Raw genomic sequence first — 12,730 nt, forward strand, 5'->3', positions numbered from 1 at the left:
GAGAGAGTGAGGGTCAACCAGAGGTGACCACAGTGAAAGCGTGAGCAGAAGATGGAGAAACCGCATGCAAATAAATTGGACTGAGACCAGCAGGGGAGCACCAATCCTGAAAACATTTTCTTCTATTTCCTTACATTCATTTATTTTTAATATGGTTATGTTGTCACAAGGATGCCATCCATACAAATAAGGAAAATGATGTATAATTCGCTCTGTATTATTACCCATATTTAAGGTAAACAAAATGCAAAGTCTTTTTGCCACAATTAAGTGTGGCTCGGTAAAAAAAAAAAAAAAAAATAAAAAACTCTCTGGAATTGGGATGTTTACTATGTTCCGTCATACTTGCCAGTGGCACAAATAATGGATAGAGAGAAAGCTCATCTTATTTCTCTATATATCTAGAACAAATACACAAACTGACCAGTGACCACAGACTGAAGCAGGTAACAGACAAACCTTCTCATTCCATGTATTTTTGTATTTTCTCTCACCGTTGGTGTCCACCAATGGGTTCAGCCCCTCCTCCAGGCGTGGCTCCAGAGTGGGGCCATGGTGACCCGTGATCCAAGTATTTTTCATCATTATGTCCCTCACCTCAGACCTGTTTTCACTGCATGAAGCCCCGACAACTTCGCTGTCGGATCATTGGGACCCACAAATCCCTCCACCATGATAAGGTGATGACTCTACTAGGGGGCCAGGCATTATCCCTGCTCAGATCTGATCACAACATTTTAACATTCCCCTTAATGTCCTCAGCAGTGAAGTATATTTTTAGATTGTTAAAATGTTTACCACTCACTTCCTCTCCTCATTTTGCTCTCTTGCTGCGCAGAGCCCGAAGGTATAGTTCACCATGACAAAGCCAATTAGTCAACAATAACAGCATTAAAATTTGTTATCATTATGCGTCATTCCTTAATTTGGGAACACACTGTTTTGAAATTTCAGTCTGCTTGAAAGTGTTTATAATATTGTGTTATGTTACATTGTAAATTATGGGGGCAAGAACATTTTTGCTCAACATTTTAACATAGGCATTTTTAAGACAACGATGAAATTATTTTTTAATGACGTAGATTATTATTTTTTTTAAAGCCAGTGAGCTGAATGTTTTCTATAACTTTAGGTCTCTGTAGATACACTGCATCCTGCACAGATCCACCTAAAGAAGAAGAAAACAACACAAATGAAAATGAGGGAGTTTGAACTGTTGCTTAACTGGCGGACACGACAGACTGTTGGAGGACGCTAGATAATGTAGCATGTAGGCTATTATGGTAGTTCCAATTGTGTGACTAATTAGAATATTTTTGTCTATTTTAAATTTTTTCATAAAAACACATAGGCAAAGACTGCTAACATGTTCTTGACCAGCCTGCCTCAAATGAAGCTAAATAAAATGCTCTTGAGAAATGTAATCCAGGAAATATAAAACAAATATCATAGACAACAATGTCAGAAATGACGAGGCAGTCCATAAGTGTCTTAGTTCTGTGTGCATGATGTGAAAGAAACAAAAGGAACAAAAACATCAGGAAACATGTTAAATGTTAATCTCATTTTTTAGCAGCTCTTGCATCTTATACTCTTCTGGGTTGACTTAAATGATGTTGGTGCCTCCTACCTCGTGACAAGATGGGGAACATGTAGCCATCATGACTTTTGACTGCATGGATGATAAGTTGCTTGAACATTTTGTCAGTGCACTGCACTCGAGATCATAAGGTCCATAGTCCTCACAAATCCCCCTTCCAGGATGACCAGGGCAACGATTTGCATAGTACTGTATGTGGTGCGAAACAATGTTAACTAGAACAGCGTGAGAGTATACATGATTGATCGCCTAATATTACATATATAACAAAGTTGATGAATAACTAGTTTTGGGATGTGAGGTCGTACGAACTGTTTGTTGAAATATTATTCAATCAATTTTAAAAGTGGGAAGGGTGACAAAACATTGCTTTGCAATATCTCAACATTTGGGAAGTGAAGGCAATTTGCAATGTTGTTGTTAGCAAGAAGCATGTCGATGCGCAAAATTTGCTTTGTGGTGGGCCTGATCTGGCCCCAGGGCCTTGAGTTTGGCACCTATTCACTACAACTAGTACAATTTTATAATGTACAAGTACAATTATTTTACCTACAACAGACTCAGTAGAAAATTTGTTGCGAACGTATAATTGACCGGGTCCAATACGACCCAGTTGGGTCTAAACTTAACAAGAATACTCAAGCGACTTTCCAATATATTATTTTGCAGCATTGCTCTCGCTGTGAACTGATGGAGGCGGACAGCTCCAGAGGCTCATCAAGCGCCACTCATGATGACAAACATCCCCGCGGCGGCGTCGGAGCGCCTGGCGAGGTGAGCACACGTGTCACGCCGTCGTAGCCGGACGCGGGAGGCCCCTCGTGGCGGGCTGAGATTACTCCACCACTCAGGCGGCAGCGTCTCGCAGAGGAGCAGCAAGTTCCGTTTGCGGGATGCAGACTGCACAAATCATCGAGGCTGCTCTGGCTCTCCTCTGCATTCGGCGGCCGGATGCGCTCCGGAGCTGCTTTTGACTGTTCTGGCTGCCCGCGTTCGTCTCCAACTCCTCCCCGCCCTCCGTGTTTACAGTCGTATGTGCCTTCTTTGGGGTCGGGCCGTTGCTCATCACATCAGCACTGCCGCTGTTTTTCGTCGAGCGGTGCGCCACTTTGAGCCAAGCCGCTGCGCAGTCAGCCCCCGCCCCCCTTCCTCCTCCTCACCCCGGACCCCGCTGCTCGTCCGACTGGGTCAGGGAGTGTCCGTGTCGCTTCTCCACGGCAGTCTCTCTCAGTCCAGGCCGGCTGGAAGACTCTACCTGGCCTGCCTGCTGGGTGTTTTGCTTCCGCGGTATGCTGACCGGCTCTTGCCGGCCCCAGGGACCAGCGGGACGGGGTGCTGTGGCTCTGTGACCGGGGCGAAGGAGGAGGACATCCCTGTCTTCAAGCGGAGACGGAGGTCCAGCTCCATAGCAGCCTCGGAGATGATGGCTCATAGTCAGAGCAACAGCAAGTCCCACCGCAGGACTTCGCTGCCTTGCATTCCACGGGACCAGGTAAGACGTACAGTTCGTGTGGCCCTTTAAACCATCATCGTTGTGTGTTTATGACCTTCCAGCTGCCGTGGGCCTGTTTTAACTGCGACACGTGTAGTGCCTTTACGCAAAGTGGCCCCGCAGGACGTATCTAGCGGGCAATAACGATGTTTGTATTATCATCACTGGTCATCAAGAGTCATCATGGGCATCCATGTTTCGGGGTGCCACTGGCACACGCGACCCACCTGATATTTATTTTCCACTCTGTCATACTGTTCTTGTCATCAGCATCCTGCTGCGCTCATGGACTCATTTTGTACAATAGTACAATTACTGTTGACTACTGTGTTTTTGTGTGTCTGTGCACACTGCACAGAGGGCACAGTGCATCAATTGATCATGTGCATTGACCAGAAATGATGCACATGTTCACCAACTTAATAAAATTACATTAATAGTGTAGTGGTAAATAAACATTTGTGCTTTTTGCCTTTCGTGTGGGGCTAGTTTTGGATTTCATCAGTCAATTATGGCTCATGTTCCAGATTGACCACCTAACTGTCATTAAGTGTTGCATCTTAATAGGTAAAAGAAGCTTTTAAATGTCAATTTTGAGTTGAAAGTGAAACAGTTGAATGTGTTATGAGTCGTTCTGAGCAACTGTCGATGTTATCACAACATTCATTCAAAAAAAGAAGCATCAGAGTGACCTATTTCATTACTTTGGATGGGCATAATAATTCGGAATTGTTAAGAAGTCAGTTGATTGTATGTATTTATTGTTTCTATCTTGAAACAAGTGAAGCAAAATGGTGCACATTACTTTGCAGTGAACATCAGAGAAGAGCTGTTGAGTCATTCTCAACTAGTTTGCGTTAGATGACATCAGCTATGGCCTACATCCATACAGACTGCTGTTATAGCACAATCCTTCTGAGCAACATTATTTTGCTCAACCTCAGAACATGGAGTCATAAATTCCTCTATTACAATAAACATAATATTTAAAAATAACATTTTAAATGAAATTATTCTTGCTTTCCTTAATCCAATGAAGAAAAAAGACTGAAGTTGGTATGAAGACATGATGAGATAAAATATTTCAACAGAATATGAACATCTAAACCAGTGCTGTCAAACGATTAAAATTTTTAATCTCATTAATCACTTTTTAATTTTGATTAATCATGATTAATCAGCTAAATTACTTGCGTATTCGCATAATATAAATAAATACAAAATACTGTAATATTTTGACATTAACGCATTTTATTATCTGAATGTCATTTACAAACATTGATTAAATGCATGTACGCAATTGCATGCATGCGTGTATTGCTCAAAACGTAATAGCATCATAACAATTGGGTGCAATTCAACAATTGTTAATTAATTAAATGCAAATTACTTTTGTTTTATCTTAAGTCCCGTTGGGATGTTTTTTTAAAGCGAAATTTACCACCGAGCACACCTAACTGGAGTCACTCCGCTCATTTTGGAACAACAGGCGTAGGAAACGCCGTGCATTGACCTCATCACTGACCTGCGCAGCCTTCAATGTAACCATCCGCGGTTACGTTCAAGGCTCAAGTGCGGTCCAAAAAAATAGTGCGATTAATATGCGTTAATACGTGATTAATGCAACATTTTTCTGTGATGAATTAATCTATTAACGCTTTAACTTTGACAGCCCTAATCTAAACATAATTAATTTAAAGATAAACAAATACTTTAAATCACTTAAATTGTGGGCCCTGATTCTATAATCTATGAAAGTTCGACTTTATCACTGCAATTATGGAAATTATTAAACCTGTTGAGGATATACAAAATTTTGACAAGCACCGGTATACAGTACAACCGGGTTTAAGTTTCAGCCAATCAAACCAACCACTAAACCACAAGCCCTTTCCATGTATTTCCAGTATCTATCCATCCATCCATCTTGACAATGACTCACAGATAAAAGCAAGTGGTTAAGTGGCTTGTTACGCTATGTGTGGAATACAGGAATTCAAGCCACAAATTCCCTTTAGAAGTTGGCAACATGGCAAAGAAGGGATGGAAAGCGAGACCGTCCTGGCTTTACATTTACATTGTGATTAGAATCTAACTACACACACAGTGACAGGTGCTTAGGCCATTGTGTTGTCCTTTAGCATGTCCTTATATGTCCTATCAGGTCCCATATAAGCAGTGAGTCATGCTTTTGCAGCCTGGCGAATATAAGTGTTTGCAGGTCAGGTACTACATTAGATGTACCCTGGCATGCTAGATGTTTGTTCTATAAATCTGTCTTTAAAACGCCAATAGAAACAATTTAGGAAAAGGCAGGCAATTACCACAACAACTTGCTCGGCAATTGCATTGATGTTCTGATTTAAGGAGGAGAAATTTGTTTGAGATGCTTGACTTCACTGGAGGCAGTGAGCCTTTGCCGTTTTTCCTTATTTTGGAGCATATCCGGGGCTTTGTCAAATATTCTGAAACTGTGACATATGTTGAATGGAAGAGAGCTGATACATGACCCTTTCCTTTTAATTTAAAGCGCTTCAAGTTCAGAATTGGAAGAACATCTGCAGTTGTTATTGCCTGAAACAAAAATAAAAATGGAAGTTAACATTTTACGTTTATATACGGTTGGGCTGTAGTTAAAAAAAAAAAAAGAAAAAAAAAAGTTGGATGCTAATGTTTTTTTAAATGTTACAAAAACGTTAAAGAAAACTTACGGAGCATATGAAGCCTAGAACCAACAAGCCTCCATGTAGCTGCCTTTTTATTCACATCTCTGAAATCATTGCGTGAAGTATCATATTAAAGAATTGCGAACACGGCTAAAATGTTCTTCTCCTCCATGTTGATGGATAGCACGTTGTGTAGCTCATCAATTGGTTGTAGGAACTGGCGACAGTGACAAAATTTGAACATTTTTCAACTCGAAAGACAGTTGGCAAGAATTTGCCAAAGCAAGCACCTGATATGCTAACAGTTAGCCCGATTTTTCACTACTGCTACTGCTACTTGGTACTTATGCTAGTTCTTTCTCCTCTTTAGATTTGTTGACAGTGCTGCCTCGCTCAGGTCTTTTTATGTACGTTTTTGTCTGTGAAAAAAAATCATGTGGAAGTGTGTGCTTCACTTTGTTGGTCATTTCCAAGCACACCACACACTACAGGAACAATAACAACACACATATCGTGATTTTCTTTATACAGTATTGGCACATGGATGGTCCTTCACCTTTTAAAAATCGGTTCAGATGTTAACAATATTTGTGCGTACACCAGGTTCTTGGTACAAGCCTGTAGATAATGAAGCTCTCCAGAGTGCAGTTATACCTGAGAGAAGCGGGGTTTTCATCAAGCATTTTTGATGCAGTATTTATGAAGCCGGCTGGTGTAGCCTGCCAAGCCAGAGGCAATACAGGCACTTTACTGGACTGGAATGAAGAACGTATTTCCAGTACTTGGCTGGTTTTATTTATGAATATATTTTTTGTTTTGTTATTAAATTAATGTTTTTCTGTAGCTGTAGCTGGTCAAACATATCCATGAAGTTATGATGAATGAGTATGATGCCATGCTGCTATTGAGTTGAATTATTTAAATGGTTTGACGTGTAGTACTGTAGTTTCCGGAGAATTTTCTTAGTTCGAACTTTCTGAAAGCCTTCAGTCATTTTACGAGTGACATTTTAAGAAAAAAAGTCAGTATAATGAAAACTATACTAATCTGTTACTCTTTGAAATAACAGTGCAATACACTTCTGAAGCAACTATGTCATTGTCACATGTACAGTAATAGGAGAACGAGATAAAAACACAATACCACATGTTGTATTACCGCTGTGATATACCAAGATTGAGATTACTATAGTACATTTAAGGCAAACAAACACAAGGCTCACAAATAATAGACATGCTTGATGTAGTTCATTACACAAATGAAACTATATTCATTGAGGTAGCTTAGGGTGACCAAATATCCTCTTTTGTCCGGACGTGTTCACTTTTTTTATTGTGTTGAATTTGACTGACACTTTGCATGACAAATTAGGGATGTAACGATATCCAAATGTCACGATACAATATTATCACGATATGAAGCTCACGATGCGATAATTATCACGACATTGTGGGGAGGTTGGTGATATTTAAAAAAGGTCACAATATTTAAAAAAAAAAAGAAAAAGAAAAAAGAAGCTCATACTAAAAAAAAAGCACAGTATTGTGTGTTTATTATTATGTTGTTAATGCACGCACACAATGAGTTCCTCCGCATATTGACTCGGTTCACACGCATATTACGTTCCCCTTCATCTGACAATTAGTGTAGATTTTAAACGTAGAAGGGCCAAAACATCCCTAATGAAAATTACCAGAAGGTGCTATAACTGCACAAATGAAAATCAACCTGACCTTTTTTTTTTTTTTTTTTACAGATGTGTTGCATTTAAATATCGTGAACATGACAACGACGATATTCTGGCAGTTTTAATATCACATTATCACGATATCACGCTTATCGTTACATCCTTATGACAAATGGGAAGCGGATTCCACCGTGTTGTTACAGTGACTGGTAGACCACAGACTGCTCCCAAGTCGGTTGCGAGGAGTGTTGGATGAAAAAAAAAATATGTAATAATAATAAAGAAAAAAATAGCTCAGCTACTTAAGTATCTCATTTGCTGTATATTCAAATAAGGTGTTGAGCTGTGGTGGTGGACCCGGAAATTTTGCTCACTGTGAGTGCTCTGCGTTTCCAAACCGGAGATGTGGTTGCTGCACTGGTTTGATTCCCACCCAAAAAAAAAAAAAGTAGATCTTGGGCAAAAAAATATTGGGCTGAGAACCTTATGCTTTTATTTAATCATTTTTCAAGTAAGCCTTCAAAAGAGAGTTATGTTTTTTGGAAATCAAAATATGGTCACTGTAGCCAGCGAGTTGGGACGGTCGTCAACAGAGTTACTTAAGGTCAGACGTTAAAACAGCAACATCTTGCCAGATTACGGCACTATCACGAATCCGAGGACCCGGTTGTCCCACACAGCTGAGAAAGGATGGGGCAGGATGGCAGTAAAGTCTATATCGAATACAGCACACTAGTCAGACAATCATCTGCTGGGTTTCAAGCCCAAGTAGCTGGTGATGTTTTGATGAGGAAGTGAAAAGTGTCTGTACAAAAAAAAAGACAAAAAAAAAAATACTTACCAGCTAGGTTCATCAATTCCTTCGAGGTTGTGCGTCAATCTTAAGAAAATTGCAACACTATTCAGGAATAAATGTTTTTTGTTTGTTTTTTTTCCTGAAATATTTGACCCTTTACAAATAGAGGTCAGATCTCGGATAAGGCAATGCTCTGTTGCATAACCGTCATCTCATCATCACATCATTTGCAGTATCTGTGTCAGAGGGGGGCCTGGAGGGAGGGAGACTTTCAGAAGATTTTAAAGCAAAGACATGTGCTCAGAAGTCTATTTGAGGGGAGGCCCACATTCTCTCTTTGACGCAAATGAATTTCCTGAGAGACACACAACCTGTTCTCGTTTCCAGGGCTCGCTCAGTTCATCAAGGCTTATTAGTGCTTCCTTAGGGACCACTGAGAAAATTGCTCCTCATTTCAAATAAATACACAACATTTGGAGAGTTTAAATGCTCGATAGGAAGCCAACAACGTTTGAATTAATGGAATAAATGTGAAATCCGTAATGTTCTCTTAAATAATTTGATACATTCCTTCAGCAGACCTTGTAAAGAGCAAATGGGGCTGGAATTATACAAAACCTTAACATTCATGGATCATCAATCACTCTTTTAAAGTACGTACCGTCATTCCTCACATGCTTTTCTCAAACTCTTTGAGAGGAAGGTGCTTTTGAAATATTCATGATGCAATTCTTATAAGTACCAGAATGATACCAATAATGATCTGTCGGACTTGCAGCTTGCATCAAAGTAACTTAGGCACGTCAAATGTACTGTCTGAAGGAAGACACACCAAAAAAATATCAAAGCAAAAGCTTTTCCTTGATATTTTTATTTCATTTGAAGTAAATAATAGATTAGGTGCTTGCAGAAAATATACTGTATACCTTCTGCCTTCTTCAGGATATCAAAAGCAGGAACCTCCCATTTTGAGATCATTAGGATGTGTAGCAACATATGGTGTCATGTTACAAGACCAAAATACATACTGTGTGAGTATATTTGTGCTTCAAACTACATTTTGTCATTTTTCTACACTGTATCACAGAAAACTGTCATGACGGGTGGAGGTGCAAGTGGGTGAGGGGAAATGGACCTAATGGCAGAGACATATGACGGGACGAGGACTGGGAATAACTTTATTGACCATAACCAAGTAAAAGACAGGACCGGACGTGAGCAGGACGTGGACAGCCTTGGCAGGACAGACTTGGCAGAACGTGGACAGACTTGGCGGGACATGGACTGACGTGGTCAGACTTGGCAGAACGTGGACAGACTTGGCAAGACGTGGATAGACTTGGCAGGACAGACTAGGCAGGATGTGGACAGACTTGGCAGGACGTGGACAGACTTGGCAGAACGTAGACAGACTTGGCAGAACGTAGACAGACTTGGCAGGACAGACTTGGCAGGACGTGGACAGACTTGGCAAGACGTGGATAGACTTGGCAGGACAGACTAGGCAGGATGTGGACAGACTTGGCAGGATGTGGACAGACTTGGCAGGACGTGGACAGACTTGGCAAGACGTGGATAGACTTGGCAGGACAGACTAGGCAGGATGTGGACAGACTTGGCAGGACGTGGACAGACTTGGCAGGACGTGGACAGACTTGGCAGGACGTGGACAGACTTGGCAGGACAGACTTGGCAGGACGTGGACAGACTTGGCAGGACAGACTTGGCAGGACGTGGACAGACTTGGCAAGACGTGGATAGACTTGGCAGGACAGACTAGGCAGGATGTGGACAGACTTGGCAGGACGTGGACAGACTTGGCAGGACGTGGACAGACTTGGCAGGACGTGGACAGACTTGGCAGGACAGACTTGGCAGGACGTGGACAGACTTGGCAGGACAGACTTGGCAGGACGTGGACAGACTTGGCTTGGACGTGAGGGAGAAACTTGACCAGACGTGACTCAGTGGTAAAGTTGTTGTGTCGCAAACTAAAGGTTGTCGGTTCGATCCCAGGCCATTGTGACCCCGTCAAAGTATCCTTGAGCAAGATATTGAATCCGCAGTTGATGAAAAAAATGTTGAATGAAAAGTGTGCATTTGGCCTAAAGCTGCAGTCAAACAGCAAAATGTGCTAGTGACCAAACTCGCTCGATAGAACTTCACTGGATGACAGTGGAGAGATCTTGGAAGGAGGGAGGTTTAAGGGAAAGGCAAAGTGTTGAAAGACGGGGGAGGAAACGAGAGGAAGGAGGTGGTTGGCTGCCAAGTACAGCAGAAGTGTTGATGGTAAAAGGACGAGTCGGTTGTAGCGCTCAAACTAAACACAACTGGACTCAGATAGGCGGCGCTCAAACAAGTTTACCTCAATCGCACATTGTTTGTCGGGGCTTGTGTTTGTTTGTCACCAGGCGATGCGAATGTGGCTCCATGCCATAATGCTTTCACGTGGAGAGGCGAGTTCCGGGCGGGGGGGGCAAAAAAGAAAAAGTATGAAAGGAAGCTGCCACAGCTTGCTACTAAAAGGCAGCAGCAAATACTTTTAACCCGGCCTGTATACACATGCACACTCTGACAAACATATAGTGGCTTCCCTGCTGGCTATCCAGATGAGGTTTGGTGGCCCTGGACAAGGATTGCCTTGTTACTGACTCAATGGTGTGTTTTAGCTCCAAAATACGCTCGGTGAGAGGCAGGCGGACTTGGTCTAGGCACGTACATGTTGAATCGACTGTAACTCCATCCATACATCCATCTGTCCACTTTCTACTTAACAATCTCATGCCTGTTAGTGTGTCAGGTAGCACCCTCCTTTTATTTGAATATACAGTATGAAGAGAATGTCGCCCATTTGAGCACAGATGTCTGCCAAGGCTGAGCTGTTAACGAAAGTGGGGGAGAAAAAATGGCTTTGCTTGATAGCTGCTTCGTAGAGGATGCTAAACAGACGGGCAGTGTCGTTATGATCGGGGTGGACAGTTTATTAATGCCGAAGTTACACAAAGAATGAAAATAATTTCATTCATGTTTATGAAGGGTTAAATGGGGTGCATGCAAACAAAGTTTGTCCTACTTTTTTAAAATAAACAATAATGCTCCATTTTTGATCAGTGCTGTATTTCTACAAATGTTGTAGCACCATGAAGTGGGTAATCTGTTTTTTAAATGACCATAACTGTTTCAAGCCAGTTGACCTTATTCTTTTCAAGCTGTTATTTTGATGGACTACAACCACATACTGTTGTTTCAACTTCTACTTCGACATGGAAGTTTAACCGCTGCAACCTTCATTGTTAATTAATGAGATAAAGACTAAAGGTGGCCATTACCAACATGTTCATTGATAGGGTAGACTCACTATTGTACTGGGTGACTTCATTCAGCTAATAAGCACAGATAGAGCCCTATGTAGGTAATCTTCTCAAAGAAAATATAGATGATATAGCCTCATTGTCTACTTATTTTTTCATTGTAATTTCCAAGGCAATTACTGTGTCTTAACTGGAAGAATGAGTCCTCATTATCCTAATCGAAATTTGTAACAAGTTACAGAGAAGGGAAACAAAAAGGAAGAATGAGTAGAAGGACTTGATGATTTGCATGGCTAGTCCCCAGGACCGTTATTTTTCTAGATCAAATCAATAATACAAAGCTTGTTTTGCAATTACATGGAAGCTGGGGCTGACTTGAAGTTTGAGCTACACGCAAGACTTGTCACCTGTCAGTCACATGACTACTGTAATCCATAATAACACCAACACATATGATCGAGTTGAATATTCAGCCCATGCCCATTTGCCTCTTAGTGTGACCAAAGCGTTGTACTGAACTTCTTTGTGCCTTCACTTTTTTTTGGTCTTGCTGTCCTCCTGGTTTCCCTCACTCTTCTTGCTGTTCTGCTCATCGCTTGGCAACTTTTTCTTTGTATCGTTAGTCCTGTACTTTGCCGCTGGAAGTTGATTTGGACATTCAAACGATTTATAAAACCTTACTGGCATCTGTTCTGTGCTCTACAGTCCATCACACAAATTCACAGCAACACTTCAAACCACTGTTCTGCCCAGTGCAATCACTTATTGAAGGAAAATATGTTTTATCATGGTTCAGTGCAAATTAGGTCATTATTTAGTACTTCCTCCTTGGAGAGACACTGTACTGTACATATACAGTAAATCAGGCATGGCAAACTACTGCATACACAAAGTACACTCACAAGCACGTCAGTTAAATATTTATTGCAAATGCTACCAAGTTTTTCTACTGAGTGTCTTACTGAACAGCTATGCACCATAGAGGCCGCACTTTGTGTAAATGCATGTGTTTGTGTGTGTTTACTTCCTTGTGGCTTGTGCTCCATCAAGTCTCCTGACAGTGTGTATGTCTTGGATTGTCCACTTTGCCTGTAGATTACCCAATCAGATAATCAAGTGTATAATTGAATCCCATTCATCTGGGTGTGCTTTTATTTCTCTTCTACTGTGGTTTTGGT

General features: G+C 41.3%; 1 protein-coding gene across 1 annotated transcript in view; it reads left to right on the forward strand.

Annotated features, from left to right (window-relative positions):
• The first annotated feature begins 2,459 nt into the window (after positions 1–2,459).
• Positions 2,460–12,730, forward strand: part of LOC144033330 (cGMP-inhibited 3',5'-cyclic phosphodiesterase 3A-like) — a 43,644-nt gene continuing 33,373 nt past the window's right edge. The window contains exon 1 of the mRNA XM_077541379.1: positions 2,460–3,092. Within this exon, the coding sequence (XP_077397505.1) occupies positions 2,634–3,092 (459 nt within the window). The 5' untranslated portion in view covers positions 2,460–2,633. The remainder of the gene's footprint in view (positions 3,093–12,730) is intronic.

Source organism: Festucalex cinctus, chromosome 13 (assembly GCF_051991245.1).
Source record: "Festucalex cinctus isolate MCC-2025b chromosome 13, RoL_Fcin_1.0, whole genome shotgun sequence".
In the NCBI taxonomy this organism is placed as follows: Eukaryota; Metazoa; Chordata; class Actinopteri; order Syngnathiformes; family Syngnathidae; genus Festucalex; species Festucalex cinctus.